The following is a 19,443-nucleotide window of genomic DNA, read 5'->3' as shown; positions in this document are numbered from 1 at the left end:
TTATATTATTATCATTATAATTACTTTAATATTATTGTGGGATAATAAACTAATAGTTATGGTAAGACGTGATATCAGAATGAGTTTTTCTTTATGTACCAAAAGTAGGACATATTTATTAAGAGATTAATTATATAGACTAAGAATTCCCACACACAACTAAATTAATCTTGTTAGTGCCGTCGGCACACATCGTTACCATTTTCTTTGTACACGGTTTTACGATTTTCACGGTCGTTCGCACATAAGACAAAAGGCACCTTATTTGTTCCGTACACTTCCAGAGAAATTTAGAATTTCCTACGGCGTTTACGTCCTTTTACACACGTAGGTTAATTTGATCTTTTTTCGTTTTCTTTTACGATTTTATGATATGATTCAACGTTCTTCATTCGACTGACACGCCTGGTCCGCGTGTCGCCTTCCGGGCATACGTTTCTCTTTTGTTTTCTTAATAGATAACGACTCGCAGGATGTGGGAAATAAAAAAGGAAAGTGCATGTAGTGATGGTGTGACCTGTGTGGAGTGAGACGGAACATTATTCAAAGCCTTTCGAAGCAGGTTTGAACGGGAACGCCAAATTCCGACACCACATTATAAACATTATTATGGTTACTATTATTACTAGAATAAAATATATTTAATAACTTTATTAAGGAAGATTTTTAGTGTTATCGTTATTTCATTACATTATATCACTGTAACTGTCACTGTTAACATATCTAATCTAAGTGAACTTCTATCTAATCTTTGTAGTCACTCTTTCGCGGTTACTACGGGTTACTACAACTTATAGTGATTTTTCTTGGTTAATTGAGTTACGATTCGGTTTAAGCGGTTAATTAACATCCCTGGGTACAGCCATCTTTTTACACCGAAAAAAAGTTACGTTAATGCCTCATGCGATTTTTTTAGAAAATAAAAGGAGGAAAAAGGAATCATAGATACGACATCGGTAAGTTACCGACAAAACAAGATTAATCTTTCGACTCTACAAATATAATAAAAACTTCTACACACTATATTATACAATATCGGAAAACGCAAGTTTAGCAAGGATAAAAAATGATCTGGTTCGTCATCCGATTATTTTTTCTCAGACATTTTGTTTAATAATTTTAAACATTCGGGAAACTGTTACTACAGTACATCTTTAGAATGCCTCACTTTGTAAACTGAAGCTTCCTAAAACATTTAAAGAATTTAACAAGGACGTACAGAGGACACGTGAATATTTTCGAGATATCTTAATAATATACAAAACACCTGAAACAGATGTTCTTTGAATGTACGTAAGATATCTTGTGCTAGAACCTCTCTCGTACCACCAAAATTGTTCTGTATTGCAGAAACATTTAAAATAAGATTTGTTTGAATATGTATTACGATTTAACAGTTTAGTCGCTTGAATTCTTGCCGATACACCACTGTTGTCAGGAAATCATTAATCTTCCAAAATATTTAAACTATGTCACATGAATCGCTATAAAATAACAATAGTTTAACGATAAACTGTAAAATAAGTTATTATTTCAAAGATTAAACTATAGTTTATTAAAAATTTATAAACTATAATTTATTATGCGCCACAATCGACAGCAGACATATTCCTGGTAAAAATCACCACGGACCAGAAATGTCAGATTCTCTGTTACCACACAGCGACTGGTAAAGCTCCTCTTATATTAGCGAGTGGAGGAAAAGCTTTCAGGTCTAGTTCTCACATAGTTTCCTTTCTACTACTCTTGTTCTAACCAATAACATGAAAGTTAGTCAGAGTGATAGCAAGGAACCTGGCATCCCCGTCACGAACCAATAAACAGGAATGCCACGAAAGTGACCAAAAGTAGTGGGAGAAGTAGTGAGAGGGAACTTCTAGAATAGAAAATTCTTTAGTAACTGATGCAGACACAACTTCGCGATGCTACTTCTGTCATTAACCAAAACATAACCATATCTATATTCGAAGTTTTAGAAACATAATAATGAAATATAAGAAAGGTTAAGGTGAACTCAAATAGACAATTACAATCATTTTATTCAATATAATTTTTTTGAAGTTTCTTTAGAGAACAAACAGTGGTGCGACAGGCAATCCTTAAGACCATAATGTGTTACGCGTCCTTATACGCTTCATTAAAATTGTGTGCGTGAAGGGTGAAGAAAATAGTACGTACTTTCCCCAAAAAACTGTATTTATAAGAAAGAGGTTTCTAAAACGAGTATGTGCAAAACAATATCTTTTTATGGTAACATATCGAAAGACCGTTTATGGTGAGAAATTATGATCAAATGAAAATTGTAGAAAACCCTTTTCAGAGCAGTTAGACTTGATACAGACATGCGACTTTGCATCATAGGATTATATGTCTTTCCTTATTCTTTTAATCGAAAACAACAAAAACAAACATACGATAACAATAAAAAAAAATTATTAAAAATAACTCACACCACTTAAGTACTGTATAATGCTGGTAAATTGGAATCTGAAAGAAATGTGGGTCAGATTAGTCATAGCAAAGTAAGTCAACCTACTCACACGGAACATAGAGATGGGCCACACGTATTTTCGTTATTGGCCGAATTGTAACTTTTCACATTATTAATTGGGTCCTGCGTAGCCACACGCTCAGGTGCGTCAAAAGTGAGGACAGGCGGAACGATCAATTTGCTTCTTTTGCCTCTATAACGTCCTGGGTTTCAACTAACCAGCATTGTACAGTACGTAGAAACGCGCCAGATAGGCCATATATAATATGTTAATGATAGAAATAGCGTCGCATAGTTGCGTCTACATCTGTCGCTAAAGAATTTCTACTCCTATTCTAAATTTCCTTCTCTATTATTTCTCCCAGTACTTACCATTTTTGTAGTATCCTTGCTAATAAAAGTCTGTCACAGTTGTGTAATTTTGTTTAGATCTTCCAGACGCTCGTTAAACGAAGTATAAAATATTTAAAACCTGTACTTCCGTGACCGATTAGCGCAAAAATTTTGAAACGGAGAAAAGTAAAAGGGTAGATTCTAAACATAAAATTTTAACTTCAGGTATTTAATTGTTTTCCAAATTACAATAAAAAAACTTTCTGCACAATACATTGATTTCTGTCAATACGGACATTAATAATGCGACCACCTCCGTTTGTTATCGATTATTGAATAACCGATGACGCAAAACGATATTAATTTCAGTTCCTATAGGGTAACCTACTTAAACTCCGCGCAACATTTGTAAACAGTGTTAGTTTTTATGAAATAGGTTAGAATTGAGCTAGATTGTTCCTCGTCACACCACCTCAGTTAACGTGAAAAAAATTTACGTGAACACCCTACAAATACGATGGCCTACATCGTTACTGTGTAGATAGTCGGTTGCTCAATAGTTGACGATGATACTAACAGAGAATGATAGTTGATTAGCGATACCTGTGCAAGATACGTATAGATAGTATGCAATGTATTTTTTTAATATTTAGAAAACTATTAAATATCCGAAGTTAACATTTTATATTTAGGATTTACTCTCCCTTCCTCCCCCAAATTGGTATCGATTGGCTACTGGGACTTTTCGGAAGAACATACATTTAAAATATGTATCAGAATTAATTCTGAAAATACATGAGGATATATTTAAGTTTTTTCTTTAAAGTAATAATTTATTTTCTATTTTACATATCATAATCAATTATCAAAGAATTATTAATTTATAGCGATTCAAGTAACACATCATTTATAGGTTAAATATTTTGAAAGGTTAAAATCGTTCCATGATGGGATCAGTGGTGTAATGCTGCTCATCTATTTCGCGCAGCAGACGTGAAAGCTAAATGAGAAGAAGAAAGGGTAACACAAAGCATGACAACTTTTCTTTAAATTAGTGAAGAGAAACATTTAAGCCGGTATATCAGACACTAAAATATGTAACCTCGATAATGACCCGAATTTATTAGCAGATCACTATAAAGATTAGCCGATTTTTACCAATTTTTACAGGCTAACTCTTAAACAGTCTCAAATAATTTACCAATTTTCACATAAATCGAGTAATTCCTTGAGAGTTGCTTGTGTGAATACTGATCATTCTATTTATGTTGTCATACGTATGTAACCGAATATCACAGAACAATTTATTATATGCAACATATTAAAGATAGGCAACTCTTAGAGTTTTAGCAGGTCCCTATGTAACGTCGCGGGTGGTTAGACCACGGAATTAAATAGTGAAACGGATAATGGAGGGAAAAGGAATGTTGGAGAGTAGAGGTATACATAGCGGGAAATTTGAATTCTATATTAGTTTCCTTTCCGTACTTTTATACATTATTTATCATTCTATTAACACCACTGTCGAAAAATAAGCATTACATCTGTTAAAAAGAAAGCAGGAATATTAATATAATTTCAAATAATGAAATACTATACAATTAAATAATTGCAATATTAAATAACAAATAAGCTAATAATAGCAATATTTAATAATTAAGAAGTCAATATTATTAAGTATACAGAAAAGTAACATTGATATGATATAAATAAAAAATTTGATAATAAGCGTTTTAATATTAACAAAAGGATTTCGATACACGAAAATAATAACAACAATAATGTTATGTACGGAAGGCGATTATTTGTTGCAATCGTTGGAAAAAGGCTACACTGTGAGGTTGGAGATAACTTATATATAATATAATAACAGTAGTAATAATAATAATAATAATAAACATTAAAAGCGCATTGAAGATGCTAATCGATAATAAACTAAAAAAGACATTATAAGTTACAACACGACCAATGGCTATTGCTGAGCAATAACGTCGCGGATTATTCGTAGTGTGTAGTAAGCGTAAAAAAGACACCATCAGCGCCATTCACGGCTGGACCATGTAAACTAAGCATGACCTTACTTTTTAGTAATAGTTTCAGGTTCCGCACCAACTTGATATTTTTAGTCACTAGAAAATAATAATTCTGTCGCCCGTTCTATATCTCCAAGATTACATAATACAAATCGAACGATTCCTATTTGAGAGTTTGTCGTTCTGTTCAACGGTCGGCTATGTTCATAGTATACTTGTTGCTCACACGCGGCTGACTTGGTTTGGCGGTTGGTTGAGGAGGGAAAAAAGGGGACAGTGACGGCTGTCTGAGGGTTCTTCCTCTTACGTTTTCGTTAGACTTCGCGAGCTTTCCGCAAGCTGGTGAGCGCGTCTCGATCAATTAACATATGCCACTTCCTAGCGGGAATTTCGTTTCACTGATCGAATAAAGGTAATTACATGACAGTCCATATACATATATATTTCTGTAATTCAGTGGGCCTTCTGCGGATTTCGTGTGCTGACAAAAAACTACCGGGTCCCGAACCAATTCTTGACACATTGTTTTTTTTTATATTAAAGTAAGAGGCCGCCTTTCTAACCTAAATTCTATATTCTGTTATGGAACGTAACGGCGGGGTAGGGTAAGGAGAGTGACAACCACGGATCTCTATCTCTTTTTGACAGCTAAAAATACAGTTTTTGACGGAGCGTTTGCAAGATTGAACACCTTTTTCGGATATCATACATCATGCACGCATTTTACATCATTTACGTAGCATTTTCTTCGTGAAATACATGCTCTTTCATTGCTCACTGAATTATATGTCTATTCACGAACTACAATTAAATATACTTGTATTGTTGGATTTATCTTCGTACTCAATGAACAGACTCGTTTACCCGCGATTCTTCTCTTTTCCCTTATACTTATATGGTTAATTACGATGAATTTAATATGTATATACTTTAAACGAGAGTATCCTGTAAATTCTTTCGCTTGTAATATCCGATAATAGATGAAATAGGTTCACAAAATCTAAACATATTTTTATGTGTTGTTTTAATTATTTTCATTTCTTTCATTAATATCAAATTAAACTTCATTAATTTAGAATATAAAAATAATGTCGAGAATTCGATGGCTTTTATGTTCAATTAGCAATGCTAATATACAATAAGATGTTTATAAATATTAGGATCATAAAATTTATTAATTTTATTTCACATAATTAAATACACACGCACGTACACACACAAATTTTATTTTACTGTTTGAACAATTTTCTGACATAAATTTGTGGATAAATTAAACTTAGACCAAAGAGTAATTTTAGTCTTTGGTATATTTACTATTACAAAAATTCTCAATTCTGAGAATAGAATTTTAATCACTATTTAAATTTAGATCAATTACCAGTAAAGTAGATCACAATCATTTTATATCAATCTTATCTGTGTAATTGATATCTGTGTTGATCCAAATTTGATCATACTTTTTTTTATAAATAGAAACTAAGATTATTTTTAGAACCTTCATATAATAAAAGTTTCATTGTAAGAGAAAATAAGTAATACTTTTCTATATCTGTTTAAAATTACTGTTATAAAATACGTTTTTCATATTTGTTTTAAAAAATGTTTAAATTAATATTGGAAACATTTTATAGAAAATGATAATAAAATGTTTTTCTGTATTTACTGCTAGTCTTGGAAGATACGAATCATGAAGCATATCTATCATTTGTGCATAATGGAATTAAATATGAAGCAGTTCGTTTTATCACTATTTACAAAGAAATTGTTTCTACACAAGAAAAACTGTAATTTAAAGCTTATTGCATTAGAAGAAATCATATTTCATTAAAAATTTATGAATTTAATAGGTAATTTTCTCCTTAAATAACTGAATAACCCTGTTCACTATAATTGGATTCGTTATCATTAAAATTGTTACAAAGATAACCACTTCCTATTTGACGATACATTCTATCATCAGTACTTTGATATAATGACTTTCAAATAGTTTACAGTGCTTTATAATGAGCAATATAAATTTAGTTAAATAATACTCATTATATTAAGCAATAAATAAAAATATAACAAAGATCTGTCAAAATTAAGATTTATATTTGTATACATGGGTGTGTGTTGACTAGTAAAATCAATATTTTTTATTTTATTTTACAGGAAACTCAATATGTCACATCATTTTGTCACAGTTTGTGTAGTATGTGTTTTATGTGCTACACATACTCCTTGTTCAGCACACGCTGAATTCTCAACAACAGGACATACAACTCATAATTCTGTGGTCCCTAAAAATTTACGAAATCCTAATGAACAATTACAACCATCTCGGTTACTAATAAAATTTAAAGAATCGCAACAAAAGGATATGAAAAAACCAAATTTAAATACTCTAGGCACTTATAAAAATCGTGCTATTAAATTTTCTAATGTAGTAGACATCAATAATGATAATACAACACCTACCTTGTTGATACCAGTTATCATAGATGAAGCTTGTATAAAAAGCAAAACTTCACAGAATGTAAAAATTATTAGAAATGTTCAAGATGATACTGTTTCAATAATACAGGAAAATTCTACAACTTTAAAAGATTTAGAAGTAGCAGAGAGACTAAGACAAATTGAAATAAGTCACAATGGAGAATTGAATTCCATGAGATCTGTTAAAGATCAAAATCCTATCAACAGGGTTAGAAGAAAAAGAAATACAGATATTATAGATGAGAAGTACTTCATGAAAAAAATTTTTGAAACTTACGGAGATGGTAAGAGTATAACAATTGAAGGTTTTGAAAAGTTACTAAGGAAGCTGGGATTACTGAGTTTATTAACTGATATATCTAGATTAGAGGATCATAAAATTGATACTAGTCAGCATGAAAATCCATTAGGTAAGTTTTTATGTTATATCTATTTCACTTTACATGTGTAGGAGATACGAATAAAATTACACAATTTATATGAGATAAATTTATCTGTAGTTTGTGTGTGTGTGTGTGTGTGTGTGCGCGCGCGCGCGCGTGCGTGTGTAATATACAATAACATATTTCAAAATCTAATATATAGTTGATATCTGCTTACTATTTCTAATTACCAATTAACAACTGTCAATCACAATAAATATAAATCAATATTTGCTCGCGCGCGCGCGCGCGCGCGCGCGTGTGTGTGTGTGTGTATATGTAGTCTGATAATATTTTGAAGTGATTCAATCTGAGAATTATCTTGATAATAATAATTTAGCTTAAATTGAGGGTTCAGACTCCTGTTCAATTGATCAATTAAGTTACTTATTGATTTCATTGAACTGCTATTTGGATGTCTATTAAAATATGTTCACAGTATCTTATCAAGGAAATATATTTTATATGTGAAATAAAAATAAAGAAACTCAGTTAACATAAATATATATTTATTTTATAAAGAATAAAGGAAATTTGATATTACCTTGGTACTAAACATTGATACTACTTAGTATATTGCAAGGAACTATCACTAATTAAATAATCATATTGTACATAACATTATACTCCATGCGGGTGAATGGTTTTTGTCTCTTATTTATAACTGCATACTACAAAATTTGAACTACAAGATGTTGAAACTATATCAAAATGTAATCTACCAGTAGATTAGTATCTAGTATCATTTTTTTTTCTTAAAGAAACATTTTACTTTACACATATATAATATGATAATATGATCAATCTTTATAAACTATAAGTACAAGTTACAGTGCCTGCAGACACTGCATTTTATATCTCTATTTGATAAAAGTAATGGTGACATAGGCTTATCCCTTTATAATGCCCTTCAACTTACAAAGAAAACTCTTTATGACCTTGTTTGTTCAAATTTTTATGGTGTTGTGCATATTTGCTATAATCACTTGAAATTATGTATTGTATATATGTTTATATATACAGAAATTTTTTATTACAGATAAATCAAAAAATATGCAAAATAATGGCCTATCAGAATATGAAAATGAAACTGAAAAGGAGCGGGTAAGATCAATTATAATAATTGAAGTAATATTTTATTATAGAAAAATTGAATAGATTTGTTTTTTCTTGAGTTATTAAATATTTTTCATAAATGACTGTCCCACTATTTCAGTGCTTAAGTAGTAGAGAATTGTTAAATACTGTTACAAGAGATATGCCCTACACTAATAATAATTCTACATTACCAAAATGGCTTTTTGAACGCGTATGTCCAGCTCTTATTTACCAATTAGCAGATGAATCAAGTTCAGAAAACAATGGATGCATTCTTGTGCCAGAAAATTATAAACCTGTAACAGTTAATAAATATCTTGGAGAAGATGTAACACGTAATATGGTTCAAGGTATAGAATTGTAACATAATATACATAGACTCTTTACATTTTGATCAATGTGTAGTAAATATGCTATCATTTTGTTTAGTATGGGCCTATTCTACAATTAGTATCCTAATAATCAGTCTCTGTGGTTTACTTGGTGCAGCTGTTATACCTTGCATGGGTAAAGTTTACTATCATCAGTTACTACAGTTTCTAGTTGCACTTGCTGTAGGAACTCTATGTGGTGATGCTCTTATTCATTTATTACCACATGTAAGATTTTATATTAAGAATATCATAGATCATAACACCCAACATTAATTTACTCAATATTATATTTCTGTTTTAGGCAATGATGTCATATGATCACAATCATGAACATATTCATGATGATAATGATAATGATAATGGTGTAATGGATCATAAAGAACAACACAATATGAATATGTGGAAGGGGGTAGTCGCAATGATAGGCCTGGTATTATTTTTTTTTACAGAGAAAGCTCTGACATTGTTAGCAGAGTGGAGAAAACGTCGCCAACGTCGTAATAAAGTAAATATAACATTTAAATAACATTTAAAAGGAAAAATGAATATGAACAAAAATATATAAATAATATACGTACAATTTAAATATATTTTTAAATAAAAGGAGAATGGTTGTAATTTCAGCTTCCTTCACGTGTTAGAGTAATGAGAGAGACAGATGGACCAAACAGTAATGTTGTTGGAGAGAAACTTTGTAAACACAAATATTCATCTTATCCATATTGTTATGGTGAAATTAATACAGATGCTCAAGGTAGAATACTGCTTTAACTTATTCAAAACTTTAGTAAAACGTTTAATATCTTTTATTCTAAATTTGAAACAATGTTAATGAGAAAGTTAACCTGCCATAAAAAGAATATTTACTATTCAGATAATCATCATAATCGTCAACATAATAATCATGAAAAGCCTCCTGTCATTGAAGAGGAAAAGCCTTTGACGTCAAACTGCAATTCAGTTTCGAAAATTATGACAAATGATGTGGAAAAGAAGTCAAACGAAGACTGGAGATTAGACGATTCAGTTGTAAATACTAAAAAAAATACAGATGGTGCTGATATACCGCTAAACAAGTCAGAAAGTTATACCGTTATTATACGCGAACATGAAACAAAACATCATGGCCATACTCATTCGCATGGTATAATTTAGTTATTTACTATGTTTTATTATTTACATCCTCAACGTAATTATTAAGTGATGTAATGTTCATATTTCTTTAGGTCATGTTCATTCTGCACCAGAGTCTATGTCAAGTGTTGCTTGGATGGTAGTAATGGGTGATGGTTTGCATAATTTTACAGACGGCATGGCTATAGGTGCTGCTTTTTCAGCGAACATTGCAGGTGGTTTTTCAACAGCAATAGCAGTGTTTTGCCACGAATTACCTCATGAAATAGGTACATTATACTTAGCACACAAATATTTATTAAATATTAAATATTATTTCAAATTTCGATCTAAATATGTTTTACTAACCAGGGGATTTTGCGGTTTTATTAAAAGCCGGCATGAGTGCTAAACAAGCTGTCTTTTATAATCTGTTATCTTCCGTGCTCTGCTTATTCGGTATGATATTTGGTGTGTTATTGGGTAGCACTCCAGCTGTAAGTAGTTGGATGTTTGCAGCTGCTGCAGGAATGTTTATATATATAGCATTAGTGGACATGGTAAGACATATGGTTTATTGATTTAATGTCTTGCAAGTACAATTGATCAACAAATATATTTTGGTTAGATTCCAGAATTATCTTCGAGTCACTCTGTGGAACGTAGTTCTCAATGGCAATGTATTTTACAAGCGTTAGGGCTATCATGTGGCCTTGGTATAATGTTAATTATAGCATTCTTTGAACACGATCTTAAGAATATGTTCAGTGATTAAAATTAAAAAGACTGACAACTTTTTTAAACAATGGTAAGCTTGCAATACTTCCTATAGACCTATTTATGGGTCAAGACCTGAGTCAATAAAATTTTAGTTGTACATTCTTACCGAAAAATTTACTTTTACTATAATATAAACAATTTATTTTTCCTCCTTCATACATTTAGCATAAAACTTGTTGATAACAACATACATTGTTGTTACGAAAGCTTAAGATGGTACTACAAGGAAATAAGTGTTAAATGTTTTGCAACATTTGTAACATTAAGAGTACTCAGTGCACAAGAGCGAATGAAATAGGCAACTTGGAGAACTTTAGATAATTCAAATACAACGACAATATTTGAAGTATACTTGTTAAAAATCATACTTGAGATATTGCATTGTTTTAAAATAATATAAAAAAACAAGGATTGAGAGTAAGATTTGAATACTTTGCAATTCACTGGACAGAACATTAAGAAGATAGGTAAATATAGTTAATTTTTACTAAATAGTTTTTGATATTTTGCATACTAAGATCACATGAATTTGTGAAAATGCCATGCAGTTCTTTTAACTTTGTTGGTTACAAATAATTGGTGATTGTAATACTAAACAAATAATTATAAATATATAGTAATTTTAGTATCAAATCAATACAAACAACTACTGCTTTCTTAACATTGCTTTAATTAAATCTTCTTCAACTAAATTAATTGTTTAAAGTCTAGAAGGAAAAGAACAAAAAACTGTTTCTTTTTCTGCGCATTTTATTGACAAGTTAAAACCATATTTCTAACTCATTAGATTGAAATTTGAAAAATTGATCAGGTAACAAAATTTTCCAAGCTGGCGTTCACAAAAACTCTAGTAGTAAATGTAGTAGTACATTTATTTTTGTCACTTGAGACTACAATCAGCATGATATTTGCAATCACTTTTTTCATATTTAAAAAAATGTTCTATTTCTTTGTGTAAAATTTTGCTACTTTCTTTAAAGTGTTGTCATTTCCAAAATTTTCGATCCATCTTAACAATTATACAATGAGTAAATTAAAATCTGTATTTCTTCTTTAACACGTTCACACTGGCATGACCCATCGATGGGTCAAAACCTTTGTTCACATGGATGACCCATGAGTGGGTCAGACTGTAATTTGTTAAGTACTTACACGTTTAAAGTGGTTAGATTATTATTGTAAATCATAATTAGAGTTTAAATAAGAGAAAATTATGAAGAAGAAACAAGGACAAATGAAGTTTATTTTATTCTTCATAAACACGTATATAAAAAAATAAAGGTATCATTTTAAAAGTATGCTATATAATGGGGATAATAAGTTTCAATTATGTTTGCTTTTTTTGCTGTCAATTTAGTTCCTTCAACTAAACTTAATACCTCATAATACTCTTTGTATCAATTTCTAATAATGGTAGTATTTCTCCAGAAAATATCTTTTGTTATTTGGAGATTTTGATAGTGTTAAAAAATCTTCAGTAATAGATTTGTCAATCGTTCACAACTTTAACCAACTTCCACTGCCCGATTTTTTGGACCATGTCGCTTAATAAGGAATATATGAAATCATACGCCGGGTTGAACGTGTTAATTGTCATTTGCCTGGCATTCACACGATATATATGTGTTCCTAGGCTATTAGTGCCCAAGTATAATTGTGATATATTTAATATAATAACTGCATTCTTTATTTTGGTACAATAACTTAAATACTGCTTCAGATAAATACTTTTTAATTGAATCAGTTTCGCATACAATACAGATATATTATTGAAATTATCAAAGTGCTCTGTATATTTTAAGATCATTTTAAGTTGAAGTAAGTATATGTTAGTTGAATCATAAAATTTTAAATAAAAAGGATTAAAAAAACAAACGCTATTAGTTTGATAATAAATGATAGAAAGCTAGGGTATTCATTGATCACAATTGCATTTTATTAAGTTTAATAGTGTTGGTTTTCAAAACTTTGGTGCTCATTTATTTCAAGCTATTTTATTGTAATTACTCTTTATGTATTTGGACAAAATCTTGAATTAATGTCCTACAAGAAAGGTGCATACATAAGTTTTTATTTTAGTTATTGATGCAAACAAAAACATTTATAAAATAAGATATTTACTGACAGTGCTGTAATATGTATTAGTTTTACCTAATTATAAATACACTTGTGCACAAAATGATTTTTTTCAAATATTAATATAGATAAACAAAGATGGTACAAAGGTAGTACACCATTCGCAATGTTTGGACATATTAAAATTTTAAAGTGTTCTCATACTACCACAGTAATTACCAATTCTTTTTTTTTTTATTGGTAATTACTTATAATTCTCTGTACATATCTGCATGTCATACCATAATATACGATTGAAACGTAAAATCCAAATATTTATAGCTGTAAATCTAAATATTTTTAGCTGTACTTACGTAAACTAACAAAAACTTTATTTATGACTGTGGAAAAAGCTGAATTGAAAAAACATTTTCAATTTTCCAAAAACGTGCTTCAAACAAGATTTATTTCCTCAATGTTGTATACAATCGTTTTGAACCACTGCATTTATCGTGGATACACTAATGAACTTGAAAGTTCATTGCAAATACGTATATTATGCACTTTCTCTGTTACTTAAAAAATGTATCATTTAAGCAACCAAATTATGGTAAAACCTCATCTACTTATTGTAAGTTACTTATGACACTTATTTTGTTTGTATGTTAATATTAATACTATGATCAATAACGATGTATTTTTTTACAGAAATTGTAAAAATTGAAAAAAAGCGTTGTATTCTTGTAAGCAAACACTTTTTCTTAAATTGCGGTATATTAATACTGGTGTAATTAGTTAAACGATTTGCGCTGTTTGTACAAATTCAAATGCTAAGTATAAAAATTAGTTTTCACATATTATTATGTGTTTAAATATTATATCTCCTAAATAATTTTAATTTTTTTTTTACACATATTTCAAATAGTAAATTTGTTGCTTATATTTGAAGGAATATTTTATTGTATAAAATTTATTTTTAAAAAGGGCTTAATAACGGTTTGATAACATTTTATTGATTTTATGAATAGTTACTCTAAGATTTTGTATTTAAGCCTTTTTTTGTAGTTATAATTTTGTTTTCTTGAATTACTTTTAGTACCCAGTAAATTGCAGTATTATCGATAGTAAAATCATTTATTTCATAGATAATGTACAATTGTAAACTTTTTTTTTTAAATAAAATGAGTGCAATAACTTGACTTTCGGACATTTTCATGAATGCAAGACGAACAATTATAGTGAATTAATAATAAAAAAAAAATAAAGAATCCTAGGTAGAAGATATGTACAGTTACATCATTTTATAAGGAATGTATGTTTTAATCACTTCTCTTATCATACCTCTGTATCAATCATTTTACATTAAACATACTTGTTAACAATTATGCATTTTTGCATCTTTTCTGAAAATAAAGATTTAAAGTCTACGGAAAGAATGTATGATATAAATAGTATAAAAGAATAAATAAGAACACGAATGACTTTTATTTTTTAAATTAAATAATGATACAATATGGATGAGTTATATATTTACAATGGAAATTGTACTTAACAATAAATATACATTAACGTATTTTTTGTTATCACACAATATGCATCTCCAATTTAAAGTATGTTTCCTCCTGTGTGGACGTTTGATAAATAAAAGCAATTCAATTTACACGTTTTAAGTGTTTTATCGTTATTAAGTCATGCAATCTCCTACAAATAAAATTAATGTAATTATGTACCCATAAATATTAACATTCCATTATCTGAGATCACAGAAAGATGGTTTGTCATACAGAAACAAGGTCATCTCTATCACTCATCTGTGCTGATAAACTAAATGCAGTATCTGTGCTAGCTTCACTATTTAAACTTTCGTTAAATGCTGGCTTTATATGCGCAGCATCACTCATCTCTCTCATCAATCCAGCCATATCATCATCTGGATCAATTTCTTGAATTTCACCTACTACATCAATTTCCATAGACTGGCTATCTGTTATTGATATTTCTGGTGCTTCAGGTTTGGATTCTTTAAACTGATCATTATATATAGAATTACTATTACACTATTTTATTTAATACAATAAAAACAATATAGTCATTTAAAAGCTTACCTTCATCGATTCTAATTTACATTCACTTGGTAAATTCATATGAAACACACAACTTGTATCAAAAATTACAGGTACAGGTTCATGGCATTCTATATCTGCTCGTACTGCTCCGCAAGCTTTAAATAAAACTTGATGTTGATCCTATTGATACAGTCCAATCTTTTTAATTTATATTTCTTATGATATACAATTTTGTTTATATTTAAATAATCTTACTTTAAGAATGTGTTTACGACAATGTTTTGCAGCAGGAAGAGTTCTTTCCCCACATTTCACTCCACCTTCTGTAAAGATACATTTTGATACACTAGGTATTTTTTGTGTTGGTCCTTCAGTTACCTACAAAAAGTACATCACTTTCATCAATTTCTTTTATGTAGTCAAAACAAATGGTACTAAAATTCATGAAATCATAGTATGTTCATATATTACTTGTGCTCTACGTTCTAATGATTTTCTGTACAGTATAGCTTCAACCCCACTTCGTCTATGATAGCGATTTAAGGCTTTCAATTTTTCATAAATCTTTTTTTCTTTTGCATTTTCCTTTGGTTGATCGTGTATGCTACACAGTGTTTCTTTTTCCTTTTTAAGTGCATGTAAATATTTTCGTCTTTTTTCTTTGAGCGTATATTGTAATCTTCTGAACTGCTCTATATAAAGTGATTGTAGCCTAATCAGTTTTTCTCGTGCAATGTATATCACCTCTTCAGCAGTAAAAATTCCAGCATGCCTTAAAAAATTAATACTAATGATTCAATAGAAATGAGTGTCTTATTTTCGCATAAAGCAACTACAAAAGATAAGTAAACAGTTTTGGAAGTGTCATTCTAAACTGTTCAAGTCTTGAATATTATCTTTTTATTAAGGTAGTGTATAATTATAAATAAAAATTATAGATAGATTTGCTCAAGCCAAAGCATGCTAGCTGATATTCTACAAAAAAACATTTTTCTTAATGTATAAAATATGAGCTATTGTACACAATCCTATACTTACTTTAAGGGATCTTCTTGTGCACTGTATAAACTGTCATTATCACTATCATCAAGGTAACTTCCTCTTAAAGTATCACTTACAACTGTTGGTTCGACATCACTGTCTGAAGAACTTGCATAATCTAAAATATCACATCCACTTGCATTTACTCTAAATGCATCAACTTCGGCTGAAAATTAAATTTTAGTAAAAAATAAAATTTTTCAATTAAACAACCCCTAATATAATTACAATTTTATTACTTAACCTAAACTTACTGAAAGGATCTAATGCTTTGACCTTTCCCTCTTCATCTTCTGTGTCTTCAGTACTTGAATCGGTTGGCTTAACATAATGGCTTAAATTGAGTAACAGCATTTCAGGTGTTTGTGGTAAAGAATGACGTGATGTTGATTTTATACGTGCTATTTGAGCTTTTCTAGTGTGTTCAGCGCAATATCTGCTAAAAATAAATTCCTGTATAAAATCTGAAAAATGCTATAATACAAAAACTTATTAAATTTAAATATGGTACATACGAAATATCTCTTCTATCTAACTTTGGTGCTGGATTTTGACATTTTCTACCATTAGTATTATAAACAAAACCACATTGCTTGAAAGGTGCAGTTGAATCCTCAAGAATGTGTTTGGCACAATAATTATATCCTTCGAGACAAGGTTGTGTACATTCATATGAAGCATATAAACAAACCTGCTTTTGCTTTGGTTTCTTTGTGGCTGTAGTAGTCACAGGCATTGTTGTTTTTGGGATACGAAACATACCTTGCCTATAGAGACAATAAAAATTATATTAATTAAAGCAATTTTTCGTAATTGTATAAATATAAATTTAGTAATAAACTTATTTTTGACGGTCATATTTAAACATATTAACGCATAGGTTGTATTGTACGAAATTTTCAATTTCAAATTTAGCGCGCTAAGTTACATTGGAAATCAACACAATTACATTAATTTTGTCACTTCAAAATAATATACAGATTACTTTATATTTAATATATAAAAAAGTACATTAAATGTAAAACATTATATACGTTTTAATTTGTGTCTATGTTTTAGAATAAAAATATCGTGGAATATACATTTGTAACAAGTGGTAGTTCGCCGCCATTTTGTATGTGGGATGCTGAATGAAGTTTCATTGATGTATGTACGGATTTCGAAAGAATGAGGCGGATATGTGATTGGTTTTTGTGAAAAATCGAAATAAAACAAAACGAGCGGGACTTTAGAAAGCCGCGAAATATAATTTTTTTAGAAACTTACCGTGATTTCTTACATCAAATCTTTCGAGAAGGAAAGACAGTGTCAACCGATTCACGTTTGTCACTGTAACGTTCTTCTGGAAACTTCAAGAAACAAAAAATTATAAAGTGAAACGTAAAGTAGTGGCTATTGTGCCGTAAGTTTGAGGTTTTATGCGAATAAATAATAAATACTTGATAAACAGCACTAGGTCCTTCGGTAGGACTAAGTAACGGGACGCTACTACATGGATAACATTGGCTGCGTACACAACTACTAGCTCAACGACGATTGCGTCACTTCCGGGAGTTTAAAGCTCAAAAGTTCTAATTGATAAACTACGTGATTCATACCTACCGTAGACCGAAAAAGTTCAGGTAGGTTATGACGTTGGTTGTAAAGTGTTAGCTAAGTTGGTTTTATGTTGCACAGCGTGTTTGTTAACCAACGCAACGTGCATATGATAAAAAATGGTTAATGTTTATTACGAAGAAAGAGTACGCATTCGTCACACTGACTGTGATGATGTAATTACAACTTTTTGTGCAACATAACGATAAACAGTATTTAGAGTGCTCGAATGAAATAAAGTAAATTTTATAAGTGCGTAAAATCGTCACATGCTAAATATCCTCAATATATCGTTCCATAAGATATTAAAAACGTTGATATTTCGTCATTGCAATAAAATTACTTAATAGGTTATTTTGAATGGATATTGAAATAAGGATAAACTTTTTTACTATAACCAACCTCATGGCCTGCCAAAAATTCATAAACCAAAGTTTCTTAACACGATAATATATGAATGAAAGATGCACGAGGAAGATATTTCCGTGCAATAATTGACGCTTTACATCGTTGTTCACATTGTGTACCTAACATACTATATATCGAGTTCTAAATTACATGTAATACATCTAAGATCGAATTCTAAATACGTGATAACTTCATGGAAGCTGTAAAGAAAAATTTACCGACTTTACATAAAAATGCAACGGCCCTTATAAAAAGAATTTTAAAGTATACATAAATAAATCTCGTTACTGTAATGCCCTATTGAAGAATTGACTTTATTAATTTATTATAATTATACAGAAATTTTGTTTTGTAAAATGTTCAAACGAATAAAACATTCACAAAACTAATTTTCACGGTATTAGTTTTACGAAGTTCCGTACGAACCTCTGTAAATTGCGACAATTTCATAAATATACGAAAGCGTTGAAGCCTTTGAAGGATTTCTGAAGTTGATTTTTCATTTCCTGCACGATTCCAAAGCAGTGCCGTGAAGTTGAACGCGTATCGAAGTAATTCAAAGAAAAAATACTATTTCCGGGATTTAAAATGGCATGTCAACGTGAACTGCAGTTACTTAACCAAAAATAAACAAATGATAATAATTTTATAGAAAAGAAGTAAATATTCGTGGAGGAGTTACAGGATTGAAAGAGAAAGGCTTATTTCTTATCAATTAATGTGCAATTATGTTTCATTGTGAAAAGTTCTGCAAGTATGAACTTGGAGTTATTTCCGGTTAGCGTAGTGACGTGAAGTTCCACCGTGTCGCTGTGTGCGTTGTGTGCTCGCCGCCATCGCATCCGCCGTGAAGTGCGGCATCGTTAGTACCGAGTTGTGTGTACATATAAATGGCGGCTGACGAAAAATGGTACTTTACGAAAGAACAGCTTATAAATACGCCGAGCAGAAGATGCGGCATCGACGCGGATAAGGAACTGAGCTACCGGCAGCAGGCAGCGAATTTCATTCAGGATATGGGACAACGGCTCGTGGTGTATCCTTTTTAATGAGTGCATGTTCGGTTGCGTGTTTCTCAACCTCCCTTTCCCCCTGTCCCCATAATCATTTTTCGTTCATTTTATGCTTTTAACCTTTCTAAATTGTTTAGAACGGTCG

At 30.4% G+C, this 19,443-nt stretch overlaps 3 protein-coding genes across 9 annotated transcripts in view; 2 read left to right on the top strand and 1 right to left on the bottom strand.

Annotated features, from left to right (window-relative positions):
- Positions 1 to 8,446: 8,446 nt before the first annotated feature.
- Positions 8,447 to 11,417, top strand: LOC143149424 (zinc transporter foi). Its single transcript, XM_076316759.1, has 12 exons — positions 8,447 to 8,467; positions 8,576 to 8,750; positions 8,794 to 8,858; positions 8,971 to 9,202; positions 9,258 to 9,451; positions 9,528 to 9,731; positions 9,851 to 9,980; positions 10,101 to 10,370; positions 10,453 to 10,629; positions 10,712 to 10,899; positions 10,968 to 11,101; positions 11,285 to 11,417. Exons 1-12 carry the CDS (start codon positions 8,447 to 8,449, stop codon positions 11,415 to 11,417), a joined length of 1,923 nt encoding a protein of 640 aa, XP_076172874.1.
- LOC143148804 (uncharacterized) overlaps positions 11,290 to 19,443 on the top strand; it is a 28,936-nt gene continuing 20,782 nt past the window's right edge. For all 4 annotated transcript variants that reach the window (XR_012992607.1, XM_076315478.1, XM_076315477.1 and 1 more), the window contains exons 1-2: positions 11,290 to 11,586; positions 17,341 to 19,321. Coding sequence is in view for 3 of the 4 variants with exons in the window: in XM_076315478.1 (XP_076171593.1) it covers positions 19,176 to 19,321 (146 nt within the window). In the remaining variant the exon portion in view is untranslated. The remainder of the gene's footprint in view (positions 11,587 to 17,340; positions 19,322 to 19,443) is intronic.
- Positions 14,616 to 17,846, bottom strand: Dgt1 (KAT8 regulatory NSL complex subunit dim gamma-tubulin 1). 4 transcript variants are annotated; one of them, XM_076315480.1, is made up of 10 exons: positions 17,721 to 17,846; positions 17,548 to 17,630; positions 16,797 to 17,048; positions 16,536 to 16,720; positions 16,279 to 16,447; positions 15,712 to 16,027; positions 15,496 to 15,618; positions 15,280 to 15,420; positions 14,959 to 15,201; positions 14,616 to 14,875 (listed from the first exon to the last, which is right to left on the bottom strand). In XM_076315480.1, exons 3-10 carry the CDS (start codon positions 17,039 to 17,041, stop codon positions 14,864 to 14,866), a joined length of 1,434 nt encoding a protein of 477 aa, XP_076171595.1. In that variant the 5' UTR covers positions 17,042 to 17,048; positions 17,548 to 17,630; positions 17,721 to 17,846; the 3' UTR covers positions 14,616 to 14,863. The 4 variants fall into 4 exon arrangements, with proteins under 4 accessions (XP_076171595.1, XP_076171597.1, XP_076171596.1 ...); XM_076315482.1 differs by having other exon boundaries at positions 14,617 to 14,875; positions 15,712 to 16,012; XM_076315481.1 differs by having other exon boundaries at positions 14,617 to 14,875; positions 16,536 to 16,717.

The sequence above is a fragment of the Ptiloglossa arizonensis genome, chromosome 7, assembly GCF_051014685.1.
Source record: "Ptiloglossa arizonensis isolate GNS036 chromosome 7, iyPtiAriz1_principal, whole genome shotgun sequence".
In the NCBI taxonomy this organism is placed as follows: domain Eukaryota; kingdom Metazoa; phylum Arthropoda; class Insecta; order Hymenoptera; family Colletidae; genus Ptiloglossa; species Ptiloglossa arizonensis.
This window is presented reverse-complemented; position numbering and strand designations above follow the sequence as displayed.

Coding starts and splice junctions, on each gene's coding strand:
- LOC143149424 (XM_076316759.1), top strand. CDS start 8,447: ATGTTGAAACTATATCAAAAT. Junction 10,630..10,711: donor CGAATTACCTCATGAAATAG/GTACATTATACT, acceptor TTTACTAACCAG/GGGATTTTGCGGTTTTATTA. Junction 10,900..10,967: donor ATATAGCATTAGTGGACATG/GTAAGACATATG, acceptor TATTTTGGTTAG/ATTCCAGAATTATCTTCGAG.
- Dgt1 (XM_076315480.1), bottom strand. CDS start 17,041: ATGTTTCGTATCCCAAAAACAACAATGCCTGTGACTACTACAGCCACA. Junction 16,028..16,278: donor GCACAAGAAGATCCCTTAAA/GTAAGTATAGGA, acceptor TTGAATCATTAG/TATTAATTTTTTAAGGCATG. Junction 15,619..15,711: donor CATTAGAACGTAGAGCACAA/GTAATATATGAA, acceptor TACTTTTTGTAG/GTAACTGAAGGACCAACACA.